General features: G+C 39.8%; 1 protein-coding gene across 2 annotated transcripts in view; it reads right to left on the reverse strand.

The window, feature by feature from the left end:
* The window catches only part of ATP2A2 (ATPase sarcoplasmic/endoplasmic reticulum Ca2+ transporting 2), a 69409-nt gene that overhangs the window by 43696 nt on the left and 2803 nt on the right, over window positions 1-22910 (reverse strand). For both annotated transcript variants that reach the window (XR_010729300.1, XM_066260608.1), the window contains exons 4-5: window positions 12469-12573; window positions 9265-9403 (exon numbers count right to left, since the gene is read on the reverse strand). Coding sequence is in view for 1 of the 2 variants with exons in the window: in XM_066260608.1 (XP_066116705.1) it covers window positions 9265-9403; window positions 12469-12573 (244 nt within the window). In the remaining variant the exon portion in view is untranslated. The remainder of the gene's footprint in view (window positions 1-9264; window positions 9404-12468; window positions 12574-22910) is intronic.

The following is a 22910-nucleotide window of genomic DNA, read 5'->3' on the forward strand; positions in this document are numbered from 1 at the left end:
AATAGCTTCCAAAAAACCAATAAAATACTTAGGAATAGACTCAACAAAAGAAATAAAAGACTTGTGCACTGAAAACAACAGTGTTAAAAGAAATGAAAGACCTAAATAAATAGAAAGACATGTCATGGTCATAAATAGAGGATTTTATGTTATGATGCCATATTACACAAACTGACCTAGAATCAATGTAATTCTTATCAAAATCCCAGCAGGCTTTTTGCAGAAATTAATGAGCTGATCTTAAAATTTACACAAAAAATTCAAGGGATCCAGAATATCTAAAATAATCATTAAAAAGAAAAAAACAAAAATTCCAGCAAAGCTGAAGGAGTCAAACTTAATGTTTTCAAAACTTACTATAAAGCTACAGTAATTAAGACAGTGTGGTACTGACAAGAGGACATAGAGATCAATGGAATAGTAGTCAATTTAGAGTGGAAAATCTAGTCAGTTGACTTTAGACAAGGGGGCCATGACAATTCAATGAAGCCTTTTCAACAAATGGTGCTGAGAAAACTGGAAAGCCAAATGCAAAAGAATAAAGCTGGACACCTACCTTACCTTATGCCAGTGGTCATAAGGCCGGCTTAGGAGTAATCTAATTAAGTTAATAACAATGTACCTACCTATATAGTTTAAGTTTAAAAAATTTGGCTCTCAAAAGAAATTTCAATCATTGTACTGTTGATATTTGGCTCTGCTGACTAACGAGTTTGCCAACCACTGCCTTTATTCCATGTATACAATCTTTAGATTAGACAATAGTTTCTCAGATTGTAGATATGACACCAAAATGCAAACAATAACAACAACAAAAACAGATAAATGGGTATTAAAACCTTTTACACCCTGGCTGGTTTGCTCAGTGGATAGAGCATCAGCATGGGATGTGGATATGTCCCGGATTCAATCCCTGGTCAGGGCAAACATGAGAAGTGACCATCTGCTTCTCTTCCCCTCCCTCTCTCTCTTCTCTCTCTCTTCCCCTCTTGCAGGCAGTGGCTCAACTGGTTCGAGCATCAGCCCTGGATGGGGGTTGCCAGGTAGATCCTGTTCAGGGCACATATGGGAGTCTATCTCCTCCTCTCACTTGAAAACAAAAAAACACTTTTATGCTACAACTGACACCATCAAGAAAATAAAAAGAGGTCCTGGTTGCTCAGTGGATCAAGCATAGAACCAGCATGCCAGAGGATTGCAGGTTCTACCCCCAGTCAGGGCATAAATCAGAAGCAATCAATGAGTACACAACTAAATGAAACAATTAAATGGAACAGAAAATTGATGCTTTTCTCTCTCTCAAATAAATGAAAAAGTTAAAATAAAAAAGAAAGTAAAAAGAAACCCTACAGAATGAAAAAAATATTTACAAACCATAGATGATAGGCTAGCCAAGTAAAGAACTCTTACATTAAACATTAGAAATGGACAGCCCAATTAAAATGGCTAAAGGATTTGAGTAAACACCTTTACAAAGACAATCTGCTAATAAAAAATAAATACAAGAAAAGATGCTCAACATCATTAGGAAATTACAAAAGTGCAAATCAAAATCACAACATAGCACCTTCATGGCTAAAATTAAAAAACAAAACGACACCTGACCAGGCAGTGGCTCAGTGGATAGAGCGTCGGACTGGGATGCGGAAGGACCCAGGTTCGAGACCCCGAGGTTGCGCCAGCTTGAGCGCGGGCTCATCTGGCTTGAGCAAAACTCACCAGCTTGGACCCAAGGTCGCTGGCTCCAGCAAGGGGTTCCTCAGTCTGCTGAAGGCCCGCGGTCAAGGCACATATGAGAAAGCAATCAATCAACAACTAAGATGTCGCAACGAAAAACTGATGACTGATGCTTCTCATATCTCTCCTTTCCTGTCTGTCTGTCCCTATCTGTCCCTCTCTCTGACTCTCTCTCTGTCCTTGTAAATAAATAAAAACAAAACAAAACAAGTCTGGCCTATGGTGGCCCAGTGGACAAAGTGTCAACCTGGAATGCTGAGGTTGCTGGTTCAAAACCCTAGGCTTGCTTGGTCAAGGCACATATAAAATGCAACCAATGAACTAAAGTGAAGAACTATGCATGGACACGTCTTGCTTGCCCTCTGTAAAATCAATAAATAAAATCTTTAAAAACCAACTAAATAAAACAAAACATGGGCTGACAAGGATATAAAAAATTAGAACCTGCATACATTGCTGGTGGGAATGTAAAATGATGCAACCATTTTGGAAAAGTTTGGAAGTTCCTCAAAATGTAAAATAGAGTCACCGTATGCCCAGCAATTCCATGTGTAGGTATATATATATATATTGGAGAAAGTAAAAGCCTATGTTCACACAAAAATCTGTGCATGAATGTTCATGGTACCATTATTCATAATAGCCAAAAAGGAGAAATTCAAATGTCTGTGAGCTGATGAATGAATACAAGAAACTGTGGCACATCAAAACAATGGGATATTCTTCAGCCATAAAAAGGAATGAAATTATACACATGAATGAAATATATGATACATGCTACAACATGGATGAACCCTGAAAACAATATGTGCTAAGTGAAAGGAGCTAGTCTTAAAAGGCCAAATACTGTATGATTTCATTTATACACAATGCCTTGAATAGACAAATCTGTAAAAACAAAGTAAACTGTGGTTGCCAGGGACCAGGGAAAGGAGTGCAGGGTAGTAACTGCTAATGGGTTTAGGGTTTCCTTTTTAGGAGATGAAAATGTTCTAAAATTAACCATGACGAATATACTAAAAACAACTTATTGTATATTTCAAACAAAATATATTTCATGTATGCTATGGCATGTGAAATATATCTGTTTAAAAAATTGTGACTTGGGCTTCTACCAACTTGAAATATGACTGATACACATGCTATATATACATTTACTAAATATACTATTGTTCACTAGTAAATTAATGACAGTTTCAACTGTAAAATGTGAACAGTACACATCTTTAGAGTGGTCCATGGTAAAAACCAAGCACTTGCAAGTTTATTACAATACCTGCACACTAAGTTTAGCTTTCAGTGAACACACATATAGATTTCAGATTACTCTGCACAGAAGTTTGCACAATAAGCATGTTTACATTACCTGAGCCTAACCCATACTTCTGATTTCAGGCTTCATTTATTACTCACTGAGAGTTTTACACACTCAGCAAGATTACAATGGTCAGTGTGATACAGTTCTGGCCTTAAGGAGCTCACTGCCTACTGGTATAACAATAGTGCTAAGTAAAATGTTTATATCTATCTAAAATTAGATTATCACCTCTGTTCTGCATCCTTCAGAATGGTTAAAATTCAAGAAGAGTAGTATACAAGAGCCCAATGTTCAAGCATTGCATATGCTTTTAGTCATTAGTGTACAGTGGAGGGAGAGTCAGAAAAAAGTGTTATCGGGACCTGTTAGCACACCCCACAAAAAGATTCAGAAATAGGTAGCAGAATGGGCTTTTAAAACAATTTTCCAATTACAGTTTACTTCCAATAGTACCTTGTATTGTTCTCAGGTGCACAGCATGATAGTTAGACAATTGTACACTTTACAACAAAGTGTGCCCCTCCCTGCTCCGTATTTCCAATACCCACCCGGCCCTATACATAGTTATCACAGTATTATTAACTATATTCCCTATGCTGTACTTACATCCCTGTGACTATTTTGTAACTGCCAATCTGTACTTCTTAGAATGGGTTTAACTGTGTGCATTGCTTAGAATAATTATATTTTGTAGTAAACATATTTACCTCAGATGAGGTGAACAAACTTATCTTTCAACACTGAACTCACTGGTTTTTGAATATTTAAAAAAAGGTAGTGTTTGAAAGAAGCTAAAGAAAGTCAGTAAAGGGAAATTACTGTTTAATGGGGACAGAGTTTCAGTTTGGGAAGATGATAAAGTTCTGTAGATGAATGGATGATGGTTGCACAACAATATGAATATATTTAATGCCATGGAATTGTACACTTAAAAAAGTTAAAAAAAGTAAATTTTTTACTCTATTTTACCACAATAAAAACAAATAAAGTAAGGCATACACTCCAAAAGACTAGAAATCTTAGGTCACACACAGCATGGGGTCAATCATTATTTGTCCTTCCTAAACTATCAAACACAATGGACGACGGAATGGAAAGTCAGGTAGGTCAGGGTTATAACTAAGCTTTGTATTGGGCACATTAATCCATTATATAAAATTAGCCTAACATCCCCCAAAAGGCCAGGAAAGTTTGGTGGTACTGAAAACTGAATGAAGAGGCTGGTATGGATGCAGCCAGGTGGCAGCAATATAATGGAACCATAAAAGCAAGCAGGAGAGTGCCTGAGCAGGCGGTGGAACAGTGGATAGAGCATCAGACTGGGATGTGGAGGACCAAGGTTCGAGACCCCGAGGTTGCCAGCTTGAGCATGGGCTCATCTGCCTTGAGGGAAAAAAAAAAAGCTCACCATCGCTGGCTCGAGCAGGGGGTTACTCAGTCTGCTGAAGGCCCACGGTCAAGGCACATGTGAGAAAGCAATCAATGAACAACTAAGGTGTCAAAACGAAAAACTGATGATTGATGCTTCTCATCTCTCTCCATTCCCGTCTGTCTGTTCCTATCTATCCCTCTCTGACTCTCTCTCTGTCCCTGTAAAACAAAAGCAGGAGCTACAGTCTTAGGTAAAAGAAAGATTTTGTATTTCTAGTGCAATAGAGAAGCCACTGAAATAGTTTTAGCAGGTGAATAAATAATGTGACCGTTAGAAAAGCACTCTGGTTGCTGTGTGGAGAACCGACTGGAAAACAACAAAGGAAGCCAGAGCCAAGTTAGGACACAATGACTGTGCTAGTGTGTGAGGTGATGGTGGGGTTGAGGACACAGAGGCTCACAAGTTTGGGTGTGCTTTGGAGACAGTCTCAACCAGTCTTAGAGAGTATAAGAGAATAATCAAAATGACTCCTAAGTTTCTCTCAGTCAGCTAAGTGGTTAGAGTGATTCACTGAGATGGGAAAAAGAGAACCAGGATTCAGAGAAAAAGGAAAACCCAAACCACCCCTGTTGAACAGAAGCAGGACTTAATTTATTTCCTCAAAAGTGAAGATGCTTGAGGATCAAGGTTCCAGTTTCCGCTGATGCTGTGTACCACTGCCATCAAGTGATGCACATTAAAGAGATGCTTTGGGGTAATTTTTCTAAGTTTTCAAATAGGGTCACAATACTTTGAAATCACCTAACTAGCATAAACATTCTTAAAACATTCTTTTTTTTTTTCCTTTCTGAAGTTGGAAATGGGGAGGCAGTCAGACAGACTCCCGCATGCGCCTGACCGGGATCCACCCAGCACGCCCACCAGGGGGCGATGCTCTGCCCATCTGGGGCATCACTCTGTTGCAACCAGAGCCATTCTAGCGCCTGAGGCAGAGGCCACGGAGCCATCCCCAGCGCCCGGGCCAACTTTGCTCCAATGGAGCCCTGGCTGCGGGAGGGGAAGAGAGAGACAGAGAAGAAGGAGAGGGGGAGGAATGGAGAAGCAGATGGGCGCTTCTCCTGTGTGCCCTGGCTGGGAATCAAACCCCGGACTCCTGCATGCAAGGCTGACGCTCTACCACTGAGCCAACCAGCCAGGGCCTCTTAAAACATTCTTAACTTGAGAGACTGAATAGCATAATTATCAGACTAAGCTGGGGAAATGGAAAACATACAAAGTCAGAGTCCTGGCCTGACCAGGCTGGTGGCGCAATGGATAGAGTGTTGGACTAGGACATGGAGGACCCAGGCTCAAAACCCCGAGGTTGATGGCTTGAGTGTGAGCTCGTGTGGTTTGAGCAAGGCTCACCAGCTTGAGCGCAAGGTCACTGACTTGAGCAAGGGGTCACTCGCTCTGCTGTAGCCCCCCCAGTCAAGGCACATATGAGAAAGCAATCAATGAACAACTAAGGTGCTGCAACGAAGAATTGATGCTTCTCATCTCTCTCCCTTCCTGTCTGTCTGTTCCTATCTGTCCCTCTCTCTGTCTTTGTCTTTGTCTCTCTCTCTCACACACACACACACACACACGAATCAAAAGTCAGAGCCCTGTATAAATATTTAGGCAATATTATCTGCAACTGCACACACTGCGTGTGTGTGTGTGTATCTGTATTTTCTTTTTTTTTTCTTAAAGATCTTATTTATTGATTTTAGAGAGAGGAGAGAAGGCTTGTCATATGTACCCTGACTAGACAAGCCTGGAGTATGAACTGGCGACCTCAGCGTTTCAGGTAAACACTTTATCTACTGTGCCACCACAGGTCAGGCCTGCATGTGTATTTTTTTTTCTTTTTGGTGACAGAGACAGAGAGAAGGACAGATAAAGACAGACAGACAGCAAGGGAGAGATATGAAAAGCATCAATTCTTCGTTGCAGCACCTTAGTTGTTCATTGATTGCTTTCTCATATGTGTCTTGGCTGTGGGGCTACAGCAGAGCAAGTGACCCCGGGCTCAAGCTGGTGAGCCTTGCTCAAACCAGATGAGCCCGTGCTCAGACTGGCGACCTCGGGGCCTTGAACCTGAGTCTTCTGAATCCCAGTCCAATGCTCTATCCACTGCACCACTGCCTAACCAGGCTGTATGTGTATTTTTTCTTCTTCTTCTTTTTTAACAGAGACAGTCAGAGAGAGGGATAGATAGGGACAGACAGGAACAGAGAGAGAAGAGAAGCATCAATCAATTTTTCGTTGCAACACCTTAGTTGTTCATTGATTGCCTTCTCATATGTGCCTTGACCGTGGGCCTTCAGCAGACTGAGTGACCCCTTGCTGGAGCCAGCGACCTTGGGTCCAAGCTGGTGAGCTTTTGCTCAAACCAGTTGAGCCCACGCTCAAGTTGGCGACCTCGGGGTCTCAAACCTGGGTCCTTGGCATCCCATTCTGACGCTCTATCCACTGCGCCACCACCTGGTCAGGCTGCATGTATATTTTTAAAAGAGAAGCTATCTTCCTCCAATGCTTCTTTCCTCAATTACTAGCACCATCACCTAACTAGAAATCATGCCAGTATCTTTGATTCTACATTCTACCCCCATATATCCACTCAGTTATCAAAAACTTGCTTTGAATCTAACTCTGAGGTGAACTTTTCAGCCTATGTATACATAACTGTAATTCCATAAAAGAGAGAGTGAGAGTTAAATTTGGGTTGAGGTTGATAAAAACTTTTAAAAAGTACTCCAGCCTGACCATCAATGAACAACTAAGGTGTCAAAACGAGAAACTGATGATTGATGTTTCTCATCTCTCTCCATTCATGTCTATCTGACCCTATCTAGCCCTCTCTCTGACTCTATCTCTGTCCCTGTATTAAGAAAAAAAAAAGTACCCCCGATGATTCTATTGTGCCCTCCTGCATAAGAACCACTATTCGTAAACTCAAAGTATTCCCTCATTATTCTTTTTTTTTTTAAAGCATTTTTTTTAATTTTTATTTATTTATTTTAATTTATTCATTTTTAGAGAGGAGAGAGAGAGGGAGAGAGACATAGAGGGAGAGACAGAGAGAGAGAAGGAGGGAGGAGCTGGAAGCATCAACTCCCATATGTGCCTTGACCAGGCAAGCCCAGGGTTTCGAACCGGCAACCTCAGCGTTTCCAGGTAAACGCTTTATCCACTGCGCCACCACAGGTCAGGCCCTCATTATTCTTAATGCTACTGCATTATCTCTTACCCTCATTACCTCCTGCCTAGACTATCAAAATAGCTTATCTCTAGCCTTCACCATTCTGACCTGTTTTCTATATTACTGCCAGAATTCTTCAATTCATATTATTGCTAGAAAATTCACTGAGACAAATGGTAAAATCTGAATAAGGTTTGTACATTAGATAACAGTTTATCAATTTCCTGATTTTGATAATTGTAGTGGAGTCATATTAAGACAATGCCCTCAATTTTATCAAATAAACACGCAAGTTACCTAACAAAAATCAATAAATAAAATATTTTAAAATAAAATAGGCAACTTCCCTGGCCTCCATCTTTCCTCGGGGCCAGGGAACCTCACTGGGCGGGATGCTCTGTACTCAATAAAGCCTTTTGTTATTCCACAAAACAAACAAACAAACAAACAACCAAGTATTCAGGAGTACAGGGCATTCTGCCTACAACTTATTCTCAAATAGTACAGATAAAAATATATATATGACTGAAAGAATAATACACATGTGATAAGATATTAACATTTAGAGAATCTGAGTAAAGGCTATATGGAAACTCTTTATATTCTTGCAACTTTTAGGTCTGTAATTGTGTCAAAATAAACTCTTAAAAACATTTCATTCTGAGTTGTTCTTTTAACACTACTAGGTAAACTATTAGGTCATTCACACACACTCTACAGTACTAAGTAATCAACATATTGGCATATAGGCAATACTGTTGTTTTTCTGGAATAAGACTGACAAAAATTATAGGTGAGAGATTATCTATGACAGGACAGTTTCCTTTTAGAGACCAAATTGATACAGCACAGGCCAATACATGCAGCTCATTGAGTTCTTTACTAAAATGAGTAAGACAATAAAGACAAAGCAAACCTTTCCCACAAATCAGTGAGAAAGCATTAAAATGAGACAATTCACCAAAACCAAAAAACAACTAACAAGTATTTTGAGTTAAGAAGAGTATGAAAAACCATGGTTTGAATAATCCAATGTAATGATGCTCCCAAAAACTGTTCTAATTGGTTCCAGGAGTATTCTGGGCTGCCTGATAACATGGCCCTGATTTAGAGCAACAAGGAAACAAACCCCTTTGAGATCTGTGGGGAGCTTTGGCCTTGCAGTGGATTTGCCCACTACAGAGCTCAGGCTAAGACCTTGGACTCACTGTAACATAAAAGTATTTTCAATCAGAGCTTTTAGAGTCATGAAATTAACTTTGACTATCAATTTAGTTAAGTATGACTCAACATTTATGCCAAGAACCAAAACAGAAACAACTAGGAGGCTGTTAACTAGCAAAACAGCACAACTGTCAAATCAAAATTAAATTCATTATCTCATTAGTACTAGTGAGCTATAATGTACCAAAAGTAATAAGCACAAATAATTCAAAACACCTCACTTAAAAAAAGGGAGGCGCTATAACACTGAAATTTTATAGAAAACCTGATTTGTTTGGATGGCACTAAAACGGATACATATAAGCATACTTTTAAAACAATTACAAGCTTTGAGAAGAATGCATTCAGATATACAATCTAGAATAAAAACAAAAATGACAAACTCACCAGCAATTTCTACAATATCACCGGGGACTATGTCTTTAGCTTTAATCCGTTGTACACTCTTTCTGTCCTGTCGATACACTTTGCCCATTTCAGGCTCATATTCCTTAAGGGCTTCGATTGCATTTTCAGCATTTCTTTCCTGTAAAAGAGAAAACAGAAGATAAAAGTAGTGAATACATGCCTATCACTGCAAGTATTTCTAGCCCAAGGAATCAAATTTCAGAGTTCTAATCAAAACTTAAAAGACACAAGAGAAGTACATTAATGACAGCTGACAATCACTAGGCCCTTATAAGTTTTGTATTAAAAATGAAAAAACAAGGCCTCTAAGGTAAGGTAATTAAAATCATATGAGGAAAACAAGCCTGCTCTCTTTAAGCACACTGAAACACAGGCCTCACATCCAGCCACACACACCTACACCATTTACATCAACCCTATCTCGCATAAAACGTGATAGTCTGGGGTTTGAATGTCTAGGCTCAATGTACACCTTTCTACTCAACAGTACATGTTGTGGATAATTTACACAACACACAGGTTTACTGCCTACAAAACCAGCACACTTATAGTACCTACCTTAAGGGCTGTGAGAATTTACAAGCTATATGTAAAATGCTTAGACTATGATGAATTAAAAACAATCATTACATCTCACAAATTCTAAGAAAACGTTCTCCAGAGGCAAAGGTCAATAAATGGCTGAGATCTCACCATAGCAGTGCCAGTTACATATCATATTTACCATAATATGTATGAATATATCAAGACTCAGTCACACAGTTTTTCTTTCCTAATTTCAAGGTGAAAGATATAGAATCAAAATGAGTCATACTGGGAGGGTGACGTGACTACAAGAAAGTTCCTATAAGGAAAAAAATATATATGGAAGAAAACCTTATGTGCGAAATTGGTCTTCTCTCCTTTTAGAGAATAAACAATTAGAATTTAAGGAGCAAGTCTACAAAGTGTATGCCCAGGTGAGTTTGCTCAATGGACAATGGGAAAGATTCTTTTCATTTCTCTCACATTTTGACCCTCTGATCTAATGCTCTTCAATTTAACCTTTACTTGAATAGAATTTATGCTCAATTCTATGAGAACTCATTTTTTATCCTGCTATAAGAATTACAGTCTATGCTCGACCTGTGGTGGTGCAGTAGATAAAGCATCCACCTGGAATGCTGAGGTCACTGGTTTCAAACCCTGGCACTGCCCAGTCAAGGCACATACAAGAAGCAACTACTATGAGTTGATGCTTCCTGCTCCTATCTGCCCCCTCTCGTTTCTGTAAAATCAATAAATAAAATCTTTAAAAAAAAGTCTATTGCAAAAGAAACCCTTAAACCTGAGAATTTAGACGACACACACTGAAAGCTAATGACCTCTTTTTATGTACACATCCCTGAAAAAGTATAGAAAACCTCAAAAATTTGAAGTCACGATAATTTCAATCCTATATCAGATCTGTTTAAAGCAGGGGTCAGGAACCTTTTTGGCTGAGAGAGCCATGAACGACACAGATTTTAAAATGTAATTCTTAGGCTCTGGCCAGTTGGCTCAGTGGTAGAGCGTCGGCCTGGTGTGCAGGAGTCCCTGGTTTGATTCTCAGACAGGGCACACAGGAGAGACGCCCATCTGCTTCTCCACCCCTCCCCCTCTCCTTCCTCTCTGTCTCTCTCTTCCCCTCCCGCAGCCAGGGCTCCGTTGGAGCAGGGTTGGCCCGGGTACTGGGGATGGCCTCTATGGCTCTATGGCCTCTGCCTCAGGCGCTAGAATGGCTCTGGTTGTGACGGAGCGACATCCCAGATGGGCAGAGCATTGCCCCCTGGTGGGCATGCCAGGTGGATCCTGGTCAGGCACGTGCGGGAGTCTGTCTGACTGCCTCCCTGTTTCTAGCTTCAGAAAAACACACACACACACACAAACACACAAAAAAATGTAATTCCATGAGAGCCATACAATGACCTGTGTACATTACGCATTATCCAATAAAAATTTGGTGTTGTCCCAGAGGACAGCTGTGATTGGCTCCAACCACCTACAACCGTTAACATGAGTGATAGGAAATGAATGGATTGTAATACATGAGAATGTTTTATATTTTTGACATTATTTTTTTAATTAAAGATTTGTCTACAAGCCAGATGCAGTCATCAAAAGAGCCACATCTGGCTCACAAGCCATAGGTTCCCGACACCTGGTTTAAAGAATGAGTATAACTGTATTGTTTTATAATTAACAGATAATAGAATATTTAACCCCAGTTAATGTCACTGCTAAAAGGTCCTTCAAATTAAGTTCAAATGTTACTGATATTGTAAAATGAATAGCAACAATACTCAATTCTATTACAGTAAAATCTAAAACTACTTTTTCCACAAAAATCCCCCCCCCCCCCAATTTATATATCATGGCAGTTTTATTTTATTTCCTCATCAAGGTCATATCAAGCAGAGCTTAACTGGACCATTTAAGGTTAAGGAGACATTCAGTAGTGCTATATTTTGCTGCAAAGGTTTATTTAATTTAAAAGCATAAACTTAAAAGATAAATTACCTCAGACACTGAGGACAATGATGCCAATTAAAATCACTTAGAAAGCCTTCCCCAGCCCTGGCCTGTTGGCTCAGTGGTAGAGTGTTGCCCTGGGGTGTAGAAGTCCCACGTTCGATTACTGGTCAGGGCACACAGGAGAAGTGACCATCTGGTTCTCCACCCCTCCCCATCTCCCTCTCTTATCTCTCTGTTCCCCTCCTCCCAGCAGCCATGATTCAGTAGGAACAAGTTGGCCCTGAGTATTGAGGATGGCTCCATAGCCTCGCCTCAAGCGTCAAAGTAGGTTGGTTGCCAAGCAACGAAGCAACAGCCCCAGATGGGCAGAGCATCACCCCATTGCCCCATCGGGGGCTTGCTGGATAGATCCTCATCAGGGCGCATGTGGGAGTCTGTCTCTCTGCCTCTTACTTAAGGGGAAAAAAAAGCCTCCCCCCACACTCAGATTATCATTCATATTTGCACAAGCAAAGTATATATGCCTGAGAAATCTAATATGCCATTAAGTAATAGACAAATGAAAAACCACATGTAGATATTCCAGGGGTATTTTTAGTCTATACAGCATAAAAACAGGTAACAGAAAAATGAACACAGTTTAAGTCACACAAATAACTAAAATTTAGTAATGCAAGATTTTTTGCTTACCTGCCATACACCCACAATTGCATTGGCTACTAATATAAGTAAAATTACAAAGGGTTCTACAAAGGCTGTAATTGTTTCTTCACCTTCTTCAAACCAAGCCAAAACCTAAAAAAGAAATGGCATGTGTTAGAACTATAATGTGGTTTTAGGCTTTGTGCCACTTTAGAACATAAGTGGCTGGCACTAAAGGAATTACAATATACAAAATCTCTTTTCTTACCATCCCTAGAAAAAAAAGTGATGAAATGTAATGACATAAACGACCAGTTTATGTCTTGTTCAAAATATTTCTAGAGAACTGAAACAATAAATAACTTCTTAACAATACCCCTAGGAGCTAATATATTTTTAATGTAATAATTCTGTTTTAAAATCCAAATAAAGTACTTTGGGGGAAATAAATCTTATTCATTTTATATTATGTGTATATATTCAGAAAAAATAAAACTTAAACTCTTAATTTTGTACAAGTATAAGGCAATCATCAACAACTTTGTTGATTTGAGTGATAACTTATCAAATAGTATCCTGTGGCATAAATTCATAATAAAAATAACTTTGATCACTGACTCAAAATTTTAGAGTATATAAATTGTTACTGCCCCACTTATTTTCATTAATATCACTAATTATCTAGGTATTATTACGAGGTTGTCCTATAATCAGAAGGTAGTTTGAAGGTTACTTTCATATGACATCTAGTACAGTAGCACAGCATTTCAGAAATGACGTAAGCCTAAAAATGTTTTAATTGGACACAGAACATTGCCCCAAGAAAAATGAGCAGAGAATCAACTTCTAGCTCACACAGTCTAACTTAATATTAAGATTTAAAAGCTACAAAAGGGCCATGGTGTACTTCATAATTGAGCAACCATGAGGTGGTAAGAGAATCCAATGCAATAAATCTTAATATTAAAATTTTAACATGCCCTGGCCGGTTGGCTCAGCGGTAGAGCGTCGGCCTAGCGTGCGGAGGACCCGGGTTCGATTCCCGGCCAGGGCACACAGGAGAAGCGCCCATTTGCTTCTCCACCCCTCTGCTGCGCTTTCCTCTCTGTCTCTTTCTTCCCCTCCCGCAGCCAAGGCTACATTGGAGCAAAGATGGCCCGGGCGCTGGGGATGGCTCTGTGGCCTCTGCCTCAGGCACTAGAGTGGCTCTGGTCGCAACATGGCGACGCCCAGGATGGGCAGAGCATCGCCCCCTGGTGGGCAGAGCGTTGCCCCTGGTGGGCGTGCCGGGTGGATCCCGGTCGGGCGCATGCGGGAGTCTGTCTGACTGTCTCTCCCTGTTTCCAGCTTCAGAAAAATTAAAAAAAAAAAAAAAAATTTTAACACCCTATTTCCATAAAAAACTGCCAATCCAGAATGTTAAATATATCTAATGATTCAATCTGGGAGCTAAGATTTGCCTTTGTTTTTAAACACCGCTTAAAATGCTTGCATATTTCACAATAAAACCTTTTTTTTTTTTAAAAATCTATTTAGTTAACAATAAAGGCACTGATACTTTTTTCTTTAGTGAAAGAGGGAGAGACAGATGGATAGACACAGACTGGAAGGGAGAGAGATGAGAAGCATCAACTTGTCAGTTGCGGCACTTTCGTTGTTCATTAATTGCTTCTCATATGTGCCTTGACCGGGGCTCTAGTTGAGTCAGTGACCCTTTGCTCAGCTAGCGACCTTGGGCATCAAGCCAGCAACCATGGGTCATGATCAAGCTTGTGAGCCCGCAGCGGCCTCCGGGTTTCAAACCTGGGTCCTCAGTGTCCCAGGTCAATGCTTTATCCACTGTGCCACCACCTGGTCAGGCCTGATACTTCTAATATTTTCAGACATCATTTATGGCAATAATTAAGCCACCTGACTGTACTTAGTGGAACACCATACAGTGAGCTTTTACACAAACAGCAAACAAACAGAAAGATGACTAAGGCAAGGCTCAACATGAATTTTGCCAAGTAAAAGAGGGTAATGATGAATTAATATCAATTTGAACAGCAAAAAACCCCAGGAGACACCAGGACCAGGTCCTGATAGATGCCAAGCACACTGACAGCTAGTGAACCAGGGCAGATAGAAAATGAGAACAAATATAAATGTTGCTGCAAGCTTTCAACAAGGCATTTCTAGTGTTAAAGCCAGGCCTAATGCCAAAATGAAAACTTCTCTAGGAAGTTATAAATTTTGATAGATACAAGATCACAGCTGCTTTGATACTAGCCTTCCAAACATTTGCCAAGGACAGCATATCAGAAATAAGAAACTTACACAGCTCTTGGGGGAGAAAAATTGCTCAACTCGAAGCGTAACTAGGACCTTTCCAAAAGGTCAGTGAGGCATTAGCAACTGTAAGATAAGCTTCACACCTTGTTAAAGCGGATATGAATTTGCCTCTTGGCAGCTGGGCCTGAGGAACAAACTTAGAGCAATATCCCCTAACAGTTGGAGGAAGGAAAAGACTACGGCAAGCAGTGACAGAACTATCGGAGTAAATGTCCACTTTTCAAGAATGTGTATGTAGTTCCTTTGTACAAGTGGTATTCAACAATAATAAAATAAAATATCTGTACAATGCAGTAGGTTTCCCTTCCACTATATGACTTTAAATGTTTATGTGTAAGAAACAGGCATTCATAGTTATTTAAGTTTAACAGATAGAACCAATCCAGTCAATCGTGTTCAAATCACATTATGTAATCTTTTATGGTTTTGTTCCACTGAAAAAATAACCTCTTGTGTAAGTAGGAAGATAGTGCTGACAAATGAGAAGGGGAAGAGGGTAGAGAAAAGGAGAAATTGGAAGAGTGATATAACCAAAATGCAAGAAGTCTTATTAGCATAATAGTACAGCCAGTTCATAATTACAATTTACCAGAAGTTATACAAAATATATTTATACAGGAGCAAGGGGGAAATGTTTTGAAAAATATTCACTGAGAATAGGTTGAACATAAGAGATTATCTGTTTGTACTGCATTTTGTTCACTGTTGTATCCCCAGGGGCTTAGAAGATCTTTTATCCAGAGTTTCTCAAACACTGGTCTGTGAACTGGTGCCAGTCCATGAAAGAGTTCACCACCTGATGCTGTGTGAAGACTATATAGAGTCTATAATCATTGAGTCCATAATCTTCATACAACATCAGGGTGGTGAACTCTTTTGCGGACCAGCAGTTGAAAAACAGTTATACACAGTTGATGCTCACTACATATTTATTAAATCGGTGCATAAATGAATGAAACAAAAACTCATACAACTTCTAAGGCATTAGACTCTCAGTGGTAGCATATGAACTTAAACATTAAGGGAACAAAAAGAACCAACTTCATCAACAGCATCAACGGAAAGGGGAAGAAAAGGCTACTGAGGTAAGATTTTAAGCATGACAAGCTTCTTGTTCCCCTTGCTCTGCACTGTTTAAATATAGTTAACATTACAGTACATGCCCTTCTGGTGCTTACATTATCCAGCAAGTTCAAAGTTTCAAACCTGCCAATCCTATTCAAAGTAACCCTTTCCTAATGAACAATCAACTACAATTTAAACTGCTTAAATAGGGTAACACAGGGTATCTTCTAATTGTTATTTGTAAGGTTGATCTCTGTATAGCACAACTTCTAAAAGGAGAGTCAAAAGATGTCAGAGAGCAGAGTTTAAGTAAATTTTAATCCAAGGTAAAAAGGCATGTTCTGGTGTAAACTGGGAGACAGTCACAGCACTGTGACTCAGTTATCTTACCAGCTGGATAATGTGCTGAGCTCCTAATGAGACCATAACAAGAAAATGAGGCCTGGCCGGTTGGCTCAGCGGTAGAGCGTTGGCCTAGCATGCGAAGGACCCGGGTTCGATTCCCGGCCAGGGCACACAGGAGAAGCACCCATTTGCTTCTCCACCCCTCCGCTGCGCTTTCCTCTCTGTCTCTTCCCCTCCCGCAGCCAAGGCTCCATTGGAGCAAAGATGGCCCAGGCGCTGGGGATGGCTCCTTGGCCTCTGCCTCAGGCGCTAGTGGCTCTAGTCGCAATATGGCGACGCCCAGGATGGGCAGAGCATCGCCCCTGGTGGGCGTGCCGGGTGGATCCCGGTCGGGCACATGCGGGAGTCTGTCTGACTGTCTCTCCCCGTTTCCAGCTTCAGAAAAATGAAAAAAAAAAAAAAATACAAAAGAAAATGAGAGATCATAAGCACATTTTTAGGAGGAGACCACGGGTCTGTATTCCTCCATGTATCCTTAGAAACTGCAATGCCTTTGGGCACTCTAAAACTTGTTCAATAAATGAAAAAATTGGCATTAAAATTTTTTTAAAAAAGAAAGTGGAAATTAAACACTTCACAGGAACAAAGAAAATATCACCAATAAGTGTATGGCAATTTACTAGAATAGGAAATAAAAGTCCTCTCAGCTATTAAAGAAAGAAATGTATGAACTAGGCAGCTCTATGTCTGAAAAGCAACCCCATATATTGCAGAACATGATAGAACCATTCTGAGCTAGTTCTACAGTTACGGAAACAGTCGTAAAATCTTCCCTTAGCCTGACCAGGTGGTTGCGCAGTGGATAGAGCGTCAGACTGGGATGCGGAAGGACCCAGGTTCGAGACCCCGAGGTCGCCAGCTTGAGCGCGGGCTCATCTGGCTTGAGCAAAGAGCTCACCAGCTTAGACCCTAGGTCGCTGGCTCCAGCAGGGGGTTACTCGGTCTGCTGAAGGCCCGCGGTCAAGGCACATGTGAGAAAGCAATCAATGAACAACTAAGAAGTCGCAACGCGCAACAAGAAACTGATGATTGATGCTTCTCATCTCTCTTCATTCCTGTCTGTCCCTATCTCTGCCTCTGTAAAAAAAAAAAAAAAATCTTCCCTTAGAAGTTGATGGGGAAGTAAGTAAAATTAATCATCAAGAACTCTGATAAGTGTACAATAAATGTTAACCATCATTGTTGTTGTTGTTAAAAACATTGTTAGGTTGAAAGACAAGTGCTTAGGAACTTGCTTCTTGGTTGCAATGAAGCTGTTCAGTTTCCCCGTTCTGGTAGCCTACTAGACTTCTAGATTATGCTCATGAAAAAGGGAGTAAAGAAATAAAATGGAGTAACTATAGTTAAGCAGCTAAATTACTAAAATCAAGTAACTTAAAGCATAAGGAAACAATTTTATTCTTGTTTTAACTAGCCTGGGAACTTAAACTTTATAACTTGCCAGTCCTGTGCCAATGCTTGGATATACATCAAACCTCTAGATAATCCTGATTACCCACTGAAGGGCTAAGGAGAGAATGTTCATGTATCCAGGCCATCTGACATCAATTATCCAAACCACCTGTCTTTCAGAGGATTACAGTATCAGACCAATCCAGAGGCTGAGAAGGTAGGACTGAATCTTCTCAAGAATGTACTTTTTTTGCCTGACCAGGCAGTGGCGCAGTGGATAGAGTGTTGGACTGGGATGCGGAAGGACCCAGGTTCAAGACACCGAGGTTGCCAGCTTGAGTGAGAGCTCATCTAGCTTGAGCAAAAAAAAGCTCACCACCTTGGACCCAGGGTCCCTGGCTTGAGCGGCGGGGTCACCTGGTCTGCTGAAGGCCCGCGGTCAAGGCACATATGAGAAAGCAATCAATGAACAACTAAGGCACTGCAACGAAAAACTGATGATTGACGCTTCTCATCTCTCTCCGTTCCTGTCTGTCTGTCCCTGTCTATCACTCTCTCTGACTCTCTCTCTGTTTCTGTAAAACAAACAAAAAAACCTGAGCTTGTCTGGCCAAAGCACATATGGGAGTTGATGCTTCCTGTTCCTCCCCCATATTCCCCCCACCTCAATCCTCTCTAAAATAAATAAATAAATAAATAGAATCTTTAAAAAAAAAGAGAGAATGTACTTTTTACTGTAAGAATGTTTAGCCCTGGCCGGTTGGCTCAGCGGTAGAGCGTCGGCCTAGCGTGCGGAGGACCCGGGTTCGATTCCCGGCCAGGGCACACAGGAGAAGCGCCCATTTGCTTCTCCACCCCTCCGCCGCGCTTTCCTCTCTGTCTCTTTCTTCCCCTCCCGCAGCCAAGGCTCCATTGGAGCAAAGATAGCCTGGGCGCTGGAGATGGCTCTGTGGCCTCTGCCTCAGGCGCTAGAGTGGCTCTGGTCGCAACATGGCGACGCCCAGGATGGGCAGAGCGTCACCCCTGGTGGGCGTGCCGGGTGGATCCCGGTCGGGCGCATGCGGGAGTCTGTCTGACTGTCTCTCCCTGTTTCCAGCTTCAGAAAAATGGAAAAAAAAAAAAAAAGAATGTTTAGCTTCTCTTTCTTCTTCAGAACACTCTGGGTATTGCCTAGTTGCAGTTACATTTTACAAACCCCAAGACCCTTGAATAAAATCTTTATCATTTAATTCTAGCAAAGCCTCCAGACTCTTTTAGAGTTTGTTCAACACTAAGAATTCAAACATTAAAAAAAACACACTGTTAAGTGTTCTTGAAGACTTAAAAGCTAAAGATTTTTTTTAAGCTCTAAGGAAAATACTTTTAATGTACTAGCTAAACACCAGCAGTATGTACTTCAGAAGGAATTTGCTGTAGGAGTATTCACCAAATCTACTTAAATTACAGAAAGTCCTATGTTTAAGAAAAGTTAAAAGCTGGCCCCGGACAGGTAGCTCAGTTGGTTTTAGCATAGTCCTGATACACCAAGGTTGCGGGGTTTGATTCCCGGTCAGGGCACATACAAGAATCAACCAAGAAATGCATAAGTGCAAAAACAAATCGATGTTCCTCATTCATGTGCTCAAGCGCACGCACTCTTCATCTTTTCCCCCTCCTCTCTCTTTAAAACCAATAAAATTAACCTGACCAGGTGGTAGCGCAGTGAATAGAGCGTTGGACTGGGATGCGGAAGACCCAGGTTCGAGACCCCAAGGTCGCCAGCTTGAGCGAGGGCTCATCTGGTTTGAGCAAAAGCTTACCAGCTTGGACCCAAGGTCGCTGGTTTGAGCAAGGGGTTACTCGGTCTGCTGAAGGCCCACGGTCAAGGCACATATGAGAAAGCAATCAATGAACAACTAAGGTGTCAACACTCAATGAAAAACTAACGATTGATTCTTCTCATCTCTCCGTTCCTGTCTATCCCTCTCTCTGATTCTCTGTCTCTGAAAGAAAGAAAAAACAAAAACTTAAAAAAATAAAATTAAATTTAAAAAAAATTAAAATATTAAAAACTGTCAGCTCATTGGTTACAGAAATAGATCAATGTTTCTGTCTGTCTCTCCCCTCCTCTTGCTCTAAAAATCTTTTTTTTTTTTTTTTTTAATTTTTTTTAGGGAGAGACAGGAACATTGAGCTGCTCCTGTATGTGCCCCGACCGGGAACTGAACTAGCAACCTCCGTTCTCAAGGAGGACACTAGAACCATCCAAGCTATCCGGCCAGGTTTTAATTTCTTTTTATTTATTGTTGCAGAGAGACAGAGGGAGAAAGGGAGAAGAGGGGGGGAATATAAATAAAAAATTAAAAAATAATAAAACTTGCCCTTAAAAAAATTAAAAACAATTTTAAAATAAAAAAAAGAATTGACTATATTCTCTTCCAATGCCAATACAAACCAACCCTACGTGGGGCCCTGGCCAGTTGGTTCAGTGGATAGAACGTGGGCTTACAGTGCGACATCCCAGGTTCAATCCCTGGTCAGGGCACACATAAGAAGCAACCATCTGCTTCCCTTCCCACTCCCACTTCCCCTTCTCTCCTTTGCCTGTCACAGGCAGTAGTTCAACTGGTCCTCAATGTTTTCAGATTTGAAACTATAGTCTTGGAAAAAAGAAAAAAAAAAAGAGGCCCTGGCAAGGTGGTTCAAAGAATCAAGTGTCAACCTGGAGCACCAGAGGTCATAGCTTTGACCCCAGGTCAGGGCACAGAGGAGAAGCAATCAATGAGTACACAACCAAATGGAACTAAGTGAAACAATTAGTCAATGGTTCTCTCTCGAATCCATGGGAAAAAGAAAAAAACTATACATACATTCACCTTTCAAGCTGTATTTTAAAGAAAGGCTCTAAATAAGTTAGCTAAACCAATCAGTAAACTGCCCATTTTCTCTTTTTAAAAATAAGAAATTAAAAGAAAACAAAAAATTTCAAACCACCATATAATACATCAAATACTTCTGAGATACATTGTTCTGAGAAAACCAAAGTATAAAGATCTCACATATTTTGAAAATACTACCAACACAAACTCATCCAATTACATATTTGTTATATCAAAAAGCAATAATCTAGGCTTTAAAAAAGAATTAAAGGGTCCATTAGGAAGGAAAGACAGTTACTCACATGTTAAGTGAAAAGTTGAAAAGTGCTTTGGTCTAAGAAAGTTCTATGAGCATTTTAGCGTTGTTGATCTAAGTATCAGAATTGGGGAAATGGAGGTGGAGAAAAGAGAAACTTATGCAAATTGTGTCACTACAGAGGACTTTATGATTCAGGCAGATGCGACACTCCCTTCAAGTCACCTTCTTAGAGGTCTCCATATTTCCTTATTCTATACCCCTTTTTCTTCATAGTATTATCACTGCCCAACAGTTGATTATATATTTTATTTGTTTATTATCTAACCTGGAGCAGATAGAATACTCTATTTTAGAAACCCTATTTTGTTTGACACTGTATCCCCAGGGTCTGTGCCATGTACCACATGTTAAACACCTAATGAAACAGTGAGAGAGAGGGAAGGAGAATTCCAGGTAAGCAACCACATGATGTGTTATAGGAAGGGCAGAGTCAGCGATTAAGGACAGAAAAACAAAAAGGACAGAAGGTCCTGAATGTTAAAATTAAGGAATTTCCAATGTTATTTCATAAGCAATGGGAGTTATATCACTCACTTCTTCCAATCCAAATGATCTTTAAAATGAACTATTTTGATGACTATTAGAAGTTAATTAAACGATCCCTACAGGTCACAAGTGTAAAACATTAATGATTTCCTACTTTCTGGCACAGCAAAATATTAACTATGGTTAACAGTTTATTACCTAGTTTGGTATTTGAAATAAATCATTAAAGCCTAATATTTCTCTTTAACTTGAGCACAATCTGATGATTATCATACATATGGAACTACCTATTCACTTCTCCAGAAGAGCACAAATATTTTATCAGTTTTTCCCTATTAAATCCTGACCGGTAGTGGCGCAGTGAATCAAGCATTAACCTGGAACCCTGAGGTCGCTGGTTCAAAACCTTAGGCTTGTCTGGTCAAGGCACCAACAAGAAGCAACTATGTGCTGTTGATGCTCCCCCCCCCCTCTAAAATCAATAAATAAAACATTAAAAATATATATTTAAAAATATATATATATTTTACCAATTTTTGCTATTAAAAGAAATAAAATGACTATCACAAAAGACTCAGTGCTTTTTTGAAAGATAAATAAATGAGAAATGAAAAGGTCAAGACGATGTAGCAGTAATGTCAACCACAATGAAGAAGATCAGCAACACAGATTTTATATCTGTAATTTTTTAATCAAACAAATCAAAGCAAATTAAGTAACAGTTCTTCCTAAACACATTATTTTTTTGCATAGCAACCCATAAATTAAAAATGTAACATAGTTCATTTCCTGAGCAATAACTCCAAGTAGTTACTCAAAGGTAACTCAAATTTCAATTTCAAAACACAGCTCTATAAAGCTACAATACAAAAACCCAATACCCTACCTACCTTACAAACAAAATTAAACATTTATTTAAAAACCCAATTGAAAATGCCTAGAAACTATAAACTACTTACTTCAAAGTAAAAACACACATCATTAATTCAAAATGTTAATTAACTCAAACTGGCCCTCAAGAGATCCTATACAACCCAAATAGTCAATACCTGTTTATTGGAAATAATGCTACTGATGTTACAACAGTGCCATATGTTACATACATAGAATAATAACTCAATAAAAAATTATTTTATCTCTGGCTTGTATACACCAGTTGATTAATTTTTAAGAGGTCCCTGATGACTTTATGGAACCTCAGTATTTTAACTATAAAGCTGAAACTATTTCAGAATTAGGTAGCCAACTTAAATATAAACATTACACTTTTTTGCACCATGACAATATATTGCAACTAGTTAACCAAACAGATCTACTCTTTAAATTGGTTAAAACAGTAGCCATTTACTGAGTGGTGGGGGTTTTGAAGGGTTAAATTAATTAAGAACAAGCATGTGAGACTTACGGATGTTGACTAGTTTGCTAAATTATTCTTAATTTTATTCAATGAATACCATTGAAAAGAGGACTGATCAATGGGTACACATCACTTGGTTATCATGGCATGATATAGTAAAGTCTCACGGAAGAATTTGTGTACAGAATTACTCATTCCCCTCCCACCCCACCCCAGAAAAAAAAAGTTTGCCTCTTTCCAATTTTTTCCTTCACCTAAATTAAACCCACTACTT

This window comes from Saccopteryx bilineata, chromosome 2 (assembly GCF_036850765.1).
Source record: "Saccopteryx bilineata isolate mSacBil1 chromosome 2, mSacBil1_pri_phased_curated, whole genome shotgun sequence".
Classification (NCBI taxonomy): Eukaryota; Metazoa; Chordata; class Mammalia; order Chiroptera; family Emballonuridae; genus Saccopteryx; species Saccopteryx bilineata.